The 15,846-nt window shown below is 36.3% G+C and overlaps 1 protein-coding gene across 1 annotated transcript; it reads left to right on the forward strand.

Moving 5' to 3' along the window:
* Positions 1-1,837: 1,837 nt before the first annotated feature.
* LOC109208484 (chaperone protein dnaJ 10) lies at positions 1,838-7,047 on the forward strand. Its single transcript, XM_019371603.1, has 11 exons — positions 1,838-1,977; positions 2,071-2,167; positions 3,229-3,288; positions 3,385-3,467; positions 3,751-3,904; positions 4,639-4,768; positions 4,917-5,075; positions 5,165-5,343; positions 5,440-5,520; positions 5,695-5,838; positions 6,659-7,047. Exons 2-11 carry the CDS (start codon positions 2,081-2,083, stop codon positions 6,737-6,739), a joined length of 1,158 nt encoding a protein of 385 aa, XP_019227148.1. The 5' UTR covers positions 1,838-1,977; positions 2,071-2,080; the 3' UTR covers positions 6,740-7,047.
* The last annotated feature ends 8,799 nt before the right edge of the window (positions 7,048-15,846 follow it).

Here is a 15,846-nt window from a genome sequence, read left to right on the forward strand (position 1 = left end):
AAATGGACTATACCCACTTTAGATCCATTTCTCCCTTAATGTGATTTGACCCATAACCCAAATGGGTTTCAATAGGGGAAAAAAATACACCCCTAATAAAATTCGGTCTTGTGATTTTTTTGTAGGGTTTTTATCGTACAAATACAATATTTCTTTTGTCTAAACAATTGCAATAGGTTGTCTTTAATTGCATGCTGATTGTGAAAATAGACTCTTATTAGCCTTATTATTATTCTCGTATGCTTATGATACATTAATATGTTATGTAAGATGAATACAATACTATTTAATTTTACTAGAAAATTATAAATATGTTATGTGAGTTGGATGCAGTAGTAACTTCAGTAGAGTTATAAAACGACTTGGATGGGGCATACAAACAAGATAAGAATTTTTTCAGTATAGAATAATTATAAATGGGCATTATGTAACTGAAAAGGCAAGAATTTTGTAGTATAAGATAATCATTTTAAACTAATGTGAAATTTAATATATTTTTTTTATTGAAAGCATTTGGGTTATGGGTCAAATCACATTAAGGAAGAAATGGATCTAAAGTGGGTATGATCGATTTAAACTTATGTGGCATTTATTTTTGGATTTTTCTAATTAAATTTTATGTCATGTCATATTTATGGTAGGGGTTTGAGTCAAAATGACTTTTAAGTGACAACGTGAAAGTTTAGTTACTTTTAAGTGACAAAAAATAGTTGAGTGACTTTAGTAAAATTAAAATCTAGTTGAGTGACCATCAGTGAAATTAACCCTACCTACCGATAGATAACTATTTAGGGGTCTGCACTATTCAGATTAAGTCAAAAATCGAAAGAAACTGAAATTATTGGTTTCTTGGTTTGGTTTCAGATGAAGAATTCAAATATTTTTTTTTGTTCGATTGTGGATTTCTTTGAATAGAAACCGGAAAACAGGGAAAAACCAAAATACTTATCTGTTTTTATTAGCATTTAAATTTCCTATATTGTTTAAAATATAGGGTTTTCCTATCACTCGATTATTATCCTATCACTCGATTATTCTCTTTCTGGTTTCATAAGTTATCATGTCAAGGGGAATTACACGTTTGGATTTAACATTTTAAGTGCTCTTTATCTACATTTAGTGGTAGCAAAATGGTTAAAAGAAAATAGTTAACCAGTCATATTATCCACTAACAAAAATGGGTTGGATAATGAACTTTTTTAAAACAGGTCAAATATGGATAAGAACTATATTATCAATTTAGAAAATGGTTAACCAATGAGTTTAACTTTTACATTTGTAAAGCCTCAAATTGGGGGTTTCTTAAGTGTGGGAGATTAGAAATTCTCCCAAAGGTGATCATATTCAAGAAGTCATGGATAATATGGTTACTCATATTATCCGCCGGTTAATCCTTTTTTTATCCGTATTAAATATGGGCCGGGTCGGATAATTTATCCACTTTTTTATTACCTATTTTCCACCTGAACCATATCCAACCCGACCCGCCCGTTTGCCACTTTTATCTACATCTATATTTTGGTCCACTTGAGAAGGTTAAGAATAGAGGCTATTATTCACCCAAAAAAGAAAGAAAGCTGAACATAAAAACTACTTTGTTCTCTGAAGTTAGTGACTTATGACTACGCAATTGGATATGGTATTGGTAGGTCCAAACCCCACCAACAAATGGGCCCCCAAACAAATGTTAATAAAGCCCATTAAAGAGAACCAAAAGCCCACAGCCCATCACTCAAAAAGGAAGTTTCAAAAGATAGTTGATGGAATGATCAAAGCCACAAACTGACAGTTAAAATACTGTTTTTCTCCCGCGAAAAGCTATCATAAAGCAATTAGTTTAATCCTTGTTCAGAACTGGAAAGGCAGATTAGTCTCGTGGGGTGGCTCTCATTCTTCTGTGACACCCCCCTCTTCTTCTTTTCATCCCCACCCCCCTAAAACCCCTCACCCCACCTCTTCTTCTTCTTCTTCTTTCAGGTTTTCTTGATCATAAAATTTGTGAAGTTTTTTAACTTTTTTTTCTTCTTTTCTGGAAGAGCTAAAAGAATTGTTTTGTTATTTGGGATTTAGGAAAAAGGAAATGGTGAAAGAAACAGAGTATTATGATGTTCTTGGTGTTAGTCCTTCAGCATCTGAAGAGGAAATTCGCAAGGCCTATTATCTCAAGGTTTTCGAACCTATGTCTTAATCTTTTTACTTTCTATAATTGGATTTGATGTAGCTTTACTTAGTGATGCCGTTGATTTGTTTACTTTGTTATTGTTAAAATTTCATCTGTAGGATTTGATAAATGGATCCAAGTAGTGTAATTCTTGGAATGTATTTGCTTTGACAGTTTAATATACCAACTTTTGCTTTGATTTGAAGAACAAATGGTTGTGGAAACTGTCTCATCCAGTCTGATCTGTTGAAAGGAAATGCTGTTAGGTGTTGTCCTGATTTTCTTACTATATTTGGTTTTTTTTTATCTCTGGAAGGAGAGGGAAACATGTTTGCCATAATTGGGTTTAATGTAATTCTTCCATATTTGGCTAGTTCCTTTTCTTGTAGGAAAAGGTTTAGACTTTTATAAATTGAAAATCCTTCAGTCTCATTCAATAGCATCCACAACGTAGCCATATGAGGTTTGAGAGTCGTGTTTAGGGAAGAACTTTACGGGACAAGTGTTAGTGTGTCACTTATGTTTGTCTCTTCGTGAGGTTGTTCTCTCGATATTTTGTACTCTCTTTTTATAGTGGATTGCTCATCTCATCCGTGGACATAGGTCAATTGACCGAACCACGTTAAATATTTGTGTCTCTTTTGTTGTCTGATGTATCGTCGCTCAAGGTTTGCTTTACTAGTTTCCACATGACACCTGATTTTTTCGGTCCTAACAAATGTTTGCTTGAACAGCAGCTGAAGTTACCGTTACAGAATTCATTATAGTAATTTTAGTAAATTCAGGAAAGAACTTGGCATCTCTGTTGATTTTCCTCCGGTGTTCAATCCTAAGTCTTAATGCATTTCGGATAAAGGATATAGGAAGTTCCAAATTAGTATTGGATATTTTAAAACAGGATATGGGATAGATTAAGTATTTTCTGATCTAGACTGCATTGAACAAGAGGAATTGTAGCTTCTGTTATTCTGAAAAAACTTCAGCTTTTCCACTCAAAGAAAGCAGAAGAGAAAAGCAAAAAGAAAGATTTCTTATGGAAAATCTGTGTCTTTCATCCTCTGGTGCAGGCCAGGCAAGTTCACCCTGATAAAAATCCAGATGATCCTCTTGCTGCACAAAGATTTCAGGCAAGCTCATTGCTTATTCCTTATTTATATTTACTTATTCTGGAAATCGTGGCATGATAATTTATTCTTTTTTATGTTTTAAATTGTAACAAACAGGAATTAGGAGAGGCATATCAGGTTTTGAGTGATCTAGTGCAAAGAAATGTATATGATCAAAATGGCAAGTCTTGTGTCTCCAGGTGATCTTTCTGTAATTTCTTCTAGGTTATAAACAGGCCTTTTTTAAGTTCAAATTCCTAATTCAAAGTGTAAAGACTTTGTGTAGCCTATTGATTCTACTGTTTTGTATATCTTGAGCTTTTATTGAATACCTCTAGTCATTTTGAATGAAATATTAATACTTGAAGAACAGTAGGCAAGTACTTGCTGATTCATAAATTTCTATGGAAAAAAGATGTTCTTAGATATCAATGAATGAAGGCTACATGAACTTTAGTACTATTTCTGATGTCCTCTTTGTAGGGAAACTATGCTTGATCCGACTGCTGTGTTTGCGCTCCTCTTTGGGAGCGAACTTTTTGAAGACTACGTCGGACATCTTTCTGTGGCATCAATGGCTTCCTCTGAATTAGTTGGCGAAAATGACAACCCTGAGAAAATCCATGATAGACTCAAGGCAAGTATGTCTGAAATTTCAATAACATACAAAGTATGTTTCCACTTGTTGGTAGTTTCTTTGTAGGAAATCTGTCAAGAAACTGTATTATTGAAGTACTTGCTCTTGAAGATATGTGTGACATCTCTTTTTGTTGGGCTAAACCGGTCCAAAGATACTCTTAACATGGTGTGTTATTATCCGCTTTGGGTCAAGCCCGCACGGTTTTCCCCAAAAGGCCTCACACCGTTAAGATCGTCCAACTCCTTATAAGTAGTTTATTTTTCTTTTTTACTTTCCATGTGGGACTTTGTTCACATGCTCCCAACAATCTCCCCCTTGAACTAAGTTTCACACGACCATCACCGTTTATTGGCTAATTTGGAGATTAAATGTGTGCCACCCACATGATCCGAGTATTTACAGTCACGGAAGCCCAAGGAGAGGCTGTTTAAGCGTCTCTGAAGCTATGGGTAAAGGTAGTGAACCGGCCATAGACGGGTAAAGGCACTAAGTCGGGCCCTACGCCATCACTTCGCCATCTCCATAATCGTCTCGCTAAACCATTGGCTCTGATACTAGTTGTTGGTCCAAAGTGGACAATATCACACCATGTTAAGAGTATCTTTGGACAGTTTTAGACCATCACTTTTTAGAACTAAATGTTCTGTAGAAAAGGAAACATACCTTTGTTCTCTTTAGTTTACTAGTACCTTTTTTCAGTTGATTCACTATAATAGTACTGTGTTATGAAGGGTGTCCAAAAGGAAAGGGAAGAAAAGCTTGCTAGAATACTCAAAGATTTTCTTCAAGAATATGTTCGTGGTGACAGAGTGGGATTTCTACGACGTGCTGAATCTGAAGCTGAACGGCTTTCACAAGCAGGTCAGCTGACTACTTCTCTTGCATTTCTTCTAGTGATTTCTCTTAGTTTTAGTAATGGCAATACCTAGAGGCGGATCTATGTGTTAAACTTAACGAGTTCAATCTTTAAGGTTTTTAGCACTAAGCATATGTGTTATTCTTTTAACAGCATTTGGAGCTGAGATTCTTCAAACTATTGGATACATATACACAAGACAGGCTGCCCAAGAGCTCGGAAAGAAAGCAATTTACTTGGGAGTTCCATTTATGGCTGAATGGGTTCGCAACAAAGGTCATTTCTGGAAATCACAGCTTACAGCAGCAAAAGGTACACTTTGATCATTTCAGTGAAGATCCTACCTCTCCCCTCCTTGTCATATCTGCATCATAATGTGGTGGACAACAATGGTTTTTTAGGTGCTTTTCAACTGCTGCAACTTCAAGAAGATGTCCGTCGCCAGTTTAAAATGGATGGTAGTGGCCCTGAAAATGACGTTGAATCACATCTCAGATTAAACAGAGAAACACTAATGAATTCGTTGTGGAAACTAAACGTTGTAGACATTGAAGTAACTCTTTTGCATGTCTGCCAATTGGTAAGCCTTTTGTTCAAAATTATCCCTTTCTGCTTATGTTGATAGGGCTTATCCTTGAAAGACCTTTGTTTGAGTTGCTTCTGTTTAATCTTTCAGGTTCTACAAGAAGGCAATGTGAAGAAGGAAGAACTCAAGAAACGAGCGATGGCTTTAAAGCTTTTGGGAAAAGTATTTGAGGTAGGATTAAGAATAACTTGTGAAGTGTTGCACCAAGTCCAAAAGTATCAAATCTCAGCCTACTTGGTGTTTAACTTTCTAATACTAATTATAGTCTCATAGACAGGAAATTTTGATTTAGTTATTAAGCTTATACGTAGTTGATGATGTTTCATATCTACTTATATTCTGCAGAGGGAGAAGTGTGGACAAGGTGTTGGGACGTCGAAAAAGAAGACAATAGGTGATATAAATGCAGAGGAAACCAGTTCTGATAGCAGTGATGATGAGGAAGACTCACCAAGAACAATAAATTATAGAACTCCTCTACTCACACAGGTTTACCTTTTGCTTTCATTGACTCTGTTTTCATACTATCATTTGAAACCAATGATTCTAGAGAAAAAAGGTTAGCCCGGTGCACTAAGCTCCCGCTATACGTGGGGTCTAGGGAAGGGTCGGACCACAAGGGCCTATCGTACGCAGCCTTAATGCTCCTTAAATATTGTAGCTAATAACTCATTTCCAAACCTGTCATTTGTTGAATATGCACATTAATATGGCATGTCCTTCTATTTTGGTGAAGAGGTTCATAAGAATTTAGAGAGTTTAAGATCTTGGAAAAAAACTAAGCCACCCTCAAAAGCTTATGGGTTTGAAATTCTAGTACATTTAAGTTACTTAATTCTAAATTAATAATTTGTATAATTAAATTCAATAGATTTCTTAATTCAAATACAGAGTCCGGACCAAAGCTACTTGATTTGGTCGAACCCGCAATTAAAAAGCTAGCTTCGCCTCTGGCTACCCTGCATGAAAGCAGAAGACGCAACTTACTAACCGAGTGGAGTAAGTAGTCTTGTCCGAGAGCCTCGGGCGGATAACTAAAGATAGGGAGGTAGGATAAAGTCATTAGCCTTGTCCTCAAGACAACTGATTAGTCTCATTCTCCTTAGTTGCTGTCCATACAAAAAGAGCTATTAGAGGCATTCCTACTAATCTATTTTTCTCTTCATTATCTGAATAAGTTAATTAACAAAAGTTGATAAAGTTTGCCCTCCAACTCATGCCTTCTCCCCCTCCCTTCCAAGCTATATTAACTTTATCCCTAACTTGTAACCTTTAAACGTTTGTTTTCATTTTTGTGTCTCTTATGTAGGGAATAGGCAGACTCTTTAGATGTCTGTGTAATCCAGCATTCGACGTGGATGATGAAGAGATTGTGTACAAAGGCAAGTGAAGAGTTGTGGTTTCATATTCATGATACAACAACGTCAAGACATAAATTAACCATAATTGAAAAACTCAGAAAGGCGTAAGCCATGATTTGTGCAGCTTTTGTTTGTAATTGGAAAGATGCTTGACATTTTGCAATCTGTAATGAAATGTTGTTTGAAGTGGAAACAAGTACTAGATTATTTCTTTCGCCATTTGACGCCATTTCGCCATTTCGACATATTATGTCCTCTCATTCTAGGCCTTATTGGCCAGTTGTATACCAAGCAACTCCAATTCTTTTAGCTATAAATTAAGCTGATTCTAAACACACCAACAAGACTTGTGTCTTCATTTCTTGTTTCTTCCTTTCGTCCTTTATTAAGAGTGTTTTGTATAGAGTTAGTGTTGGGAAGCATTTGTGTGAACCGTTTCTTTGGAATGATCTTGTGAGGTTGTTCTCTTAGGGTATTTGGGATTAATTAGAGTGTTTACTCTAATTTTGTACTCTTGTTGGTATAGTAAATTTGCTCCTCTCCGCTTGTGGACGTAGGTCACTTAGACCTAACCACGTTAAAATGGCGTCTTCTTTATATGTTTTACTTGTCGTTGTTATCAACTTCCATTGTCTTTGTTATTGTCATTATAACGTTGTTTGGCTAAATTCTGCACTACCCGGGTTCCCCATCTTAACAAATTGGTATCAGGGCCGGATCTAACCGCATTTGTTTCAGTAGCTAATATGACTTTAACAAAAACTTATGTTGAGAAATTTGATCAAAGTGCAAACTTCGGAATGTGACAATTAAAAATGGAAGCTATCCTAATTCAGGATGGCTTAGACCTCGCATTGCAAGGAAAGGAGAAAAAGGTGGATAAAATGACGGATGAGGAGTTTGCCGTCATAGATAAAAAGGCAAAATCAGGTATCATCTTAAATCTCTCAAATGAGGTTTTACGTGAAGTTCCTGTAGAAACCACAGCCAAAGGCATGTGAGAAAAATCGAAAACTTTATATATGAAGAGGACGGAGGAAAATAGACTTTACGTGAAGTATAAGCTTTATACAATTCGTATGGGTGAATGTACCTCTATTCTCTCTCATCTTGACACCTTTGATTCCATTATTATGGATTTGAATAACATAGATGCTGAAATTAAAGATGAGGATCAAGCCGTGTTACTGCTTTATTCTTTACCCCCATCTTTTAAGCATATAAGATATACTATGCTTTATGCAAAGGATAATATCTCTTATAAGGATATTAAATCTATCTTAAAATCAAAAGAACAAATAGATAGTGATATTACTAGGGAAACTAGTGGAACTCAAGCGGAAGTTGGCTTATTTGTTAGGGGCAAATCCGACTCAAAATCCAGTTACAATAATTTAGAGTGTCGCTATTGTCATAAGAAAGGTCACATTATCTCCGAATGCTATAAGTTGAAAAATAAAGAAAAACATAAGGAAAGGAAAAATGAGCACAAAAATACTGCACTGCCGAAGCAAGTGTAGCTGCGGAGGAGACGGAGGGAACTATTTTTTAGCAACTAATAATAGTTTCAAATCTAACAATAAGTGAATTTTAGATTCGGGTTGTTCTTATTATATGTGACCCAATCGAGATTTATTTACCACATATGAATCAATTGGAGGTGTCTTGATGGGCAACAATGTTGCCTGCAAAGTTATTGAAAAAGGTACAATCCGAATCAAAATGCACGATGGTGTGGTGAGAACTCTCACCGATGTTAGATATGTCCCTGACTTGAGGAAAAATCTCATCTCTTTGGGCGCTCTAGAATCTCTTGGGTGCAAGTACATAGGTGAAGGTGGAGTTCTGAAAGTTTCTCATGGTGCTCTTGTGATCATGAAAGCACACAGATTTGGTTCCTTGTATACTTTGGGATCCAATGTTATAGGCCCTACTATAGTTTCGGTATCAGACAACTTGTCTGATTTTGATGGCCTAAAATTTCGACATATGCCCGTTGGGGCTTTTCCGAAGAAGGTGAAGCAAGTTTAGTACATCAACTAAAACTAGTCCAATGTGGAGATTTGTAATATATGTAGCCTACTTCTGGCCAATGATTATTAGCCTTGTTGGCTTCTTCATGGCCTTTCCTTAGTGACCTTGTTGGACATTTTATGTCCTCTCATTCTAGGCCTTATTGGCCAATTGTATACCAATCAAATCCAATTCCTTTGACTATAAATTTAGCTGATTCAAGCTCATTCAAAACACACCAACAAGACTTGAGTCTTCATTTCTTGTTTCTTCCTTTCCTCCTTTCTTAAGAGTGTTTTGTATGAGAGTTAGTGTTGGGAAGCACTTGTATGAACCCTTTCTTTGGAATGATCTTGAGAGGTTATTCCCTGTTTACTCTAATTTTGTACTCTTATTGATATAGTGGAATTGCTCTTCTCCTCTTGTAGACGTAGGTCACTTTGCCCGAATCAAGTTAAATTGGTGTCTTATTTATATGCTTTAATTGCCGTTGTTATCAACTTCCATTGTCTTTGTTATTGTCATTATAACATTGTTTGGCTAAATTCTACACTAACCGGATTCCCGATCCTAACAAAAATTAACATTGGTAATAAGATCAAGGATTACTATCTACATCTTTGATAATGTGTACGTCTGAGCTGCCATCTCCTTTGGACTCTTGGCTTTAAAATTTTAACAGGGATTTTACTATTAGTTCCAGTACTGGAATGCCCTAAAAAGTGAGAGATGCTTGGCTCTACTCTTAAATTTAATGTATTGCAAACACAAATTTAGTTGATTTTCTTGGGCTGAATTTAAAAGAAAAAATCCTTTATTTTCATATAAGGAAAGTTGAATTATGGAAAGAAAGAAAAAGCTGGACAATTTTTGCTATGTCAGCAGAAGTTGTACCTTTTTTTTAAAAAAAAATGTCGACAAATGTATTTAAATAATACTTTATACAAAACATGTGAAAGGTAGATGATAACATTTCGAATTAGCCATAAAACAATTTATCAAAATTATTCAAAGTTAAAGAAGTATTTATAAGATTATATTAGTTTTGAAGAAATTGAGGGAACATATTTAAACCTAGACACATGAAAGTTCACAGTGTAGAACCAAGTTGAACTATTCCAAAACAAAGTGATATCATGACACAATATTTTAGCAAAAAAATGGCAGTGGCCACAATTAAAGTATAGGCGGCAAACCTAAGACAACTTACCCTATATATTTGCATCACTTGATCGTTGATACATGTGAAAGAAGATTGCAACTAGGGATGTTCATTACACCAATACATATGTATATTTTTATATAAAATTTATAAAATTTTATGATAAATATTAGTTATTTGTATTTTTAGTCTAGTTCTTAATTCCATGGATCGTTAATGAAACATGTGAAATCTAATGCTTAATTCCTTTTGCTATAAGTGTAATTTTTTTTCTTTATTCAATACAATATTTCAAAAATTGTGAAACTAAAACAAATGGAATAAAGACTAATGATGACATTGCAGAAAATTGGCCAAGCACCTTTTATCAACAATTAGGAGGACGGACGACCTCTACAACTTCACTGCTCTAGCCATGATTCGAACATGTAGAGTTAAATTATTGTGAATCTATGATTAAGTGGGAGGGCAACCAAAAATAATAATTAATATGTAAAAGGACAAATCGAGCATTCACGTTTATTAGCATATATCATTTCCACTAAAAAAATTGATAGAAGGCAATTGAATAATAAATTATGGATCTGGGAGAGATGATAACTTGCTTTCGAAATAAAGAGCAGAGCCTAAAACAAAGAAGGTGGAATTAACACAACTTTCTTCCATGTAAAATGATGAAAAATAAGTTTAAAAGGATCCACATACTTTGATATAAAAATATAAAACTATATAAGTATCATGAAATACCAGAATAAAAGTATCGTGTGTTTAGAGCATACCTACATACAAAGTAGCAGGTAAAATGACTATTCATATACAAATCTAAATTGTAGCGTCCTTGCTTGAAAAGTGGTACTTGACCGATATTTCCATTGAATTGTCAATATTATTATGTTCTTAAATAGTAGCAGTGGAAAGTGACTATTCAGTTACAATTTTTAATTATGCATATGAATCTGGTCAATTTATTGTAACTTCTCAAATTCTTCACGTATTGAGATTAATGAAGAGAAACTTAATTAAGGGTTTAATGATCCATAACACTAAATGGAAGGTAATTTACTTTTGGATGAAGGGCAAAATGGTTAATTAGTTTTTGATGGGTAGTTTAGTAATTCAAATTTTGACATAGGACCTTCCCATAAAATATATAAATACTTCCCACTTTTATTTTATATATATATATATATATATAATAAATACTTTTTTTTGGTAATTAAATTTCTTTATTTACCAAGTAAATATTTACAAAACATCAAAAACGAGCTATTGCATAGTTTGGACAGATGGCCCCAAACCTGCATCTTCATCTCTCCTAATGCTTCTATCTCTATCCCTTTCCTATATTGTATACAATTTTAAGGGTTACTCAGTCATCTTGCGACGTAGTTTAACACATAGTGTGCTGCGACAATGGACCTCCTGGATTATGTGCCTAACTATACTCATCATTGGTTTGCTCTTTCCTTGGAACATTCGCATACTCCTCTCCATCCATATAGCATAGATAGTAGCTGCAAGTGACATCCTGTAGATTTGTGCTTCAGCAGATTTCCCTTTCCCCTGTTTCTCTGGCCATTCCTTCTCTATTTGCCATGCCATCGGTTGCCTCACCATTCCTTGCCATTGCAATATTTTCTTCCATATAGTAGCTGACGTTATGCATTCGAAAAATAGATGTTCAATGGTCTCCGGCATTACTTTACAAAGCATACACCTTAAGTCCCCAATCTGCATCCACTGTGCTAGTCTATCTCGAGTGAGCAGTCTATTATTCAGAGTCAGGTATAGCATGAAGATCCATCTAGGTGACCCTTGGTTGTTGCATATGAGTCGTCTCCATTGTACCTTTTGAAATTCCCCTCTCAGTTTGTTGTACATAACCTTCGTAGAGAACTGTTGCATGTTGTTTACATCATCTTCCATATAACCTGAATCAATATAAGTCTCTTTAGCCTTCAATATCTTCCTCACCAACCATGAAGCTTGTGTCGCTCGTGTATCCCAAACAGACCCCTCCTTTATATAGTGAATGTGTATCCATAACTTGTCTTTCTTTTGACATATATTCCACAACATTTTGCAAATGGCAGCCTTGTTCCATGTTCTCACATCTAAGAAGTTGAGCCCTCCTGCTGTTTTGGGATGGCAAAGCTTTTCCCATGCTATTAACGCTTTCTTTGTCATGTCTACACTCCCTGTCCAAAGAAACTTCTTACATATTGATTCAATTGCCTTCACCACTTTTTGTGGCAAGATGAAAATCTGAGACCAAAACACTTGCACTGAAAATAGGACAATTTTGATTAACTGAACTCTACCAGCATAGCTTAGTAGCTTTGCAGTCCATGAGGTGACTCTGCCCATGATTTTATCAAGAAGTGGTTTATATTGTAAAATTGTTGTCCTTTTAGTACTCAGAGGGACCTCTAGGTACCTAAAAGGCATTTCTCCTTTTGTAAATCCCAGCATTTGTATTATGTTTTTCTGCTCCTCTTCATGCACTCCTCCAAAATAAATGGAGCTCTTGTCTATGTTTGCCTCTAGCCCAGATGCTTTGGAGAACTGTTGAAAGCAGGTAATCACCATTTTTACAGACACTATATCACCCATGCTGAACAATAAGAGGTCATCCGCGAAGCTCAACTGCACAATGTTCAGTCTTTCACACTTTGGGTGGTAATTGAAATCAGGTTGTCTCTTCAGTGTCTTCAAGATTCTAGTAAGGTACTCCATTGCTAGCACCAATAGGAAGGGTGACATTGGGTCCCCTTGCCTCAAACCTTTTTTTCAGAGAAAGGGGCAGTAGGATACCCATTTATGATAACTGAATATGAAACTGATCGTATACATGCCATCACCCATTGTATGAATTGATCAGGAAATTGAAGATGAGTAAGGATCTGCTCTATGAAACACCATTCAACTGAGTCGTATGCTTTCCTCATATCTATCTTCAACATGCACCTCGGTGATACCCCTTTCCTTCCATAGCTCTTCACCAATTCATGACTCAATATTATATTATTAGTGATGATTCTTCCTGGAACAAAAGCTGACTGAACCGGATCAACAATATCATTCATTACCTCTTGCATTCTATGTATCAGTATTTTTGAAATGATCTTGTACAATATCGTACAACAAGATATAAGTCTAAACTCAGAGATTCTTGCTGGATTTTGCACCTTTGGGACTAGTGTTATGGTGGTACAGTTGATGGTTCTACACATGATCCCTGTGTCAAAGAAATCCAACACTGCTTTTGTAACATCTTCACCTACAACTAGCCAGGCTTTTTTGAAGAAACAGGCATTGAAGCCATCACATCCAGGTGCTTTAATGTCATCTATATCTTTGAGAGCTTGTACAAATTCATCTGGAGTTATAGGTGCAATGAGTCCTAGGTGTTGTTGTCTATTTAGTGTTCTTCCTTCCTTCATTATTTTGTTTCATTTACAGCTGGTAGTTTAATAGCAGCAGACCCCAATAGTTTGCCATAGAAATCCAGAATTTCCTTTTTTATGCCTTCTTGATCCTGCACCATGTCCCCCTCAGCATTTATTAAACTCTTGATCTTGTTCTGTGCCATTCTATTCTTCTTGTTAGCAAAGAAGAAAGCATTATTTGAGTCACCTAGTTTTAGCCACTGTATCCGAGCCTTTTGACGAAATATGCTTTCCTCAATATTGCTCCATTTCTCTAACTCTGCTTTAATTGTTGCTTCCTGATCAAACAATGTATGCCCAGGTCCCCTCATTTGAGTTTGCAGGTCTGCTAGTTGATGCCTTAGGACATTCACTTTCTCACTTACTCCATTAAAGCCCCAATTCAATTTCTTCATCTCCTGTTTCACTGCTTTCAGCTTCTGCCATATTTTATTCATACCATTTCCATTTGTCCTTAGTTCCAAGCTGTGTCCACTGCCTTAATGAAGTTCTCATGATCAGCTAGACAATTAAGGAATCGAAAAGGCTTGGGTCCTCCTTGTAGTTCTTCTTCTAGCTTGATACATAAGGGGGAGTGATCTGAGAAATGTGGATCCATGATGGAGACCTCCAAGTGATGATTTCTGATACACCATTCTGAGTTTACCAGTGCTCTATCAATCTTGCTGTAGACATGTGTATTTGTTCAAGTATGCTCTCTTCCTACTGATTTCATTTCAGTCATTCCAGTGTCAAAAAGAAAGTCACTAAAATCTCTAGTTTCTATCTCTGTAACAGGGTTGCCATACTTTCTATCTTCAACCTGTAGGACTGCATTGTAATCACCCATAGCAAGCCAAGGGTTGTGCTGTGAGCTTTGTACATTCCTTAAGCCATCCCACAATCCTCTTCTATCTTCTATAGTGTGCAAACCATACACAGCTGTAAACTGAAACTCCATGACCAAGTAACACACTCTAACTTTGCCATGTATAAACTGTTCTGTAGTCTGCTCAACATCAAAATTAACAGCATTTTGATCCCATATTATCCAGATTCTGCCTCTACTATTGTAGTTGTAATTGTGGCACCAGCTCCACCCATTCACTATCTTCTTTATGATCACTTCAACATTACTTTGTTTGACTCTATGTTCTATTATTGCTATTATTACTATATTATTATTCTTTATAAACTTTTTCATCTCCTTTTGCTTTTAGGTCTTATTAAGACCTCTAACATTCCATGTAGCTAGTTTCATGTAGGAATAAACAGGTGCATATCACTTTCATCTCCCCATTGCCTTCCTCCACATATTCTTGTGTTTGCTATCATCCCTTCTCCTTCTGGTATTGTATTTTAACTACTCAGAGGATCAAAACAATTTACCACTTCCACAGGTTTATCTCGTTCAGCAAGTATAGTAGATGTTGTTCCTTCACTCAGGTTGCTCCTCTGGCCTTTGTTATAGTTCCCCTTTGCAGCTGATTTGTTTCGCACTATTTGCCATTGGCCTCCTTCTGATTGCTTATCTTCAGGATTTGTTTCTCTGCTTTGTCCTTCCACCTCATTCTGCTTTTTCTCACCCTGTTTCTGTTTTTCCTTTTCTCTTTGAGCTTCTGGTACATACCGCCCCTCAGTCCCTTGAGTATTCCCTGTTCTTCTCACCCATTGTTGTTTTGGTTTTGTAGCTTCATCTTTTTGCTTTCCTACAGGTATTTTCTTATCTTTAGACATAGCACATGAATGCCCAGCCTGTGAGCATGTATGACAATATTCCGGTACCCAGTCGTATGCTATCTCTTGATCATAAACTCCTCCCGTCGGATCTTTGACCTTTATAGTCTTTGGTAAGGGCCTAGTGACATCCATTTCCACTAATAAGCGAGCATATGAAATTCTCTCCACCTTTGTTGTGCATTCATCTGCTTAAACAGGTACTCCAAGACCACTTCCAATCCTGCTTAGTGTCTCCCTTTCCCAGCAGCTCAGAGGCAAATTTGGCAGCTTCACCCATAGAGGGATCGTTTGCAATATTTCAGTGTGGAAATTGAAAGTAGGTGCCCAGGCTTTGATAATAATTGGCTTACTATTTATCGTGTATGGCCCAGAACATAGAACAACATCCTTATCTTCTAGACTATTGAATCGAACAACAAAGTAGCCATCATTGTGGTAGAATACCTTTGGCTTTGACACGAAATTCCATGATGCAACAATAAATCTTTCTAGGGCTCCAATAGTCGGATCTTCTCCCACAACATATAGAATTAGGGCTTGTCTCCATTTTGCACTACCTCTCTCAATTTCCTGTTTGTTAAGCTCAACAATCTTCACTCCATCTTGTATAGTAGGAGCAATATATGTGAGATTCATACCCCTTGCTGCCATTTTGTTTCTATTGAAGAGTGTTGCCCACTCTCTCTGCTCCCCTGTCTTCACATTTGGAACCTGATCTGGTGTTTTCCTCTCATCGTTTTGTGCCCCCCCCCCCAGGATCAATCAACATACCGTTTGTGTCTTCTTCAGTTAG

The sequence above is a fragment of the Nicotiana attenuata genome, unplaced genomic scaffold, assembly GCF_001879085.1.
Source record: "Nicotiana attenuata strain UT unplaced genomic scaffold, NIATTr2, whole genome shotgun sequence".
Lineage (NCBI taxonomy): Eukaryota > Viridiplantae > Streptophyta > Magnoliopsida > Solanales > Solanaceae > Nicotiana > Nicotiana attenuata.

Bases quoted from the DNA above. Each gene is read 5' to 3' on its own strand.
- LOC109208484 (XM_019371603.1), top strand. From the start codon at position 2,081: ATGGTGAAAGAAACAGAGTATTATGATGTTCTTGGTGTTAGTCCTTCA. The intron at 4,769-4,916 runs GTCAGCTGACTA...TTCTTTTAACAG, and splicing joins TGAACGGCTTTCACAAGCAG to CATTTGGAGCTGAGATTCTT. The intron at 5,839-6,658 runs GTTTACCTTTTG...TCTCTTATGTAG, and splicing joins GAACTCCTCTACTCACACAG to GGAATAGGCAGACTCTTTAG.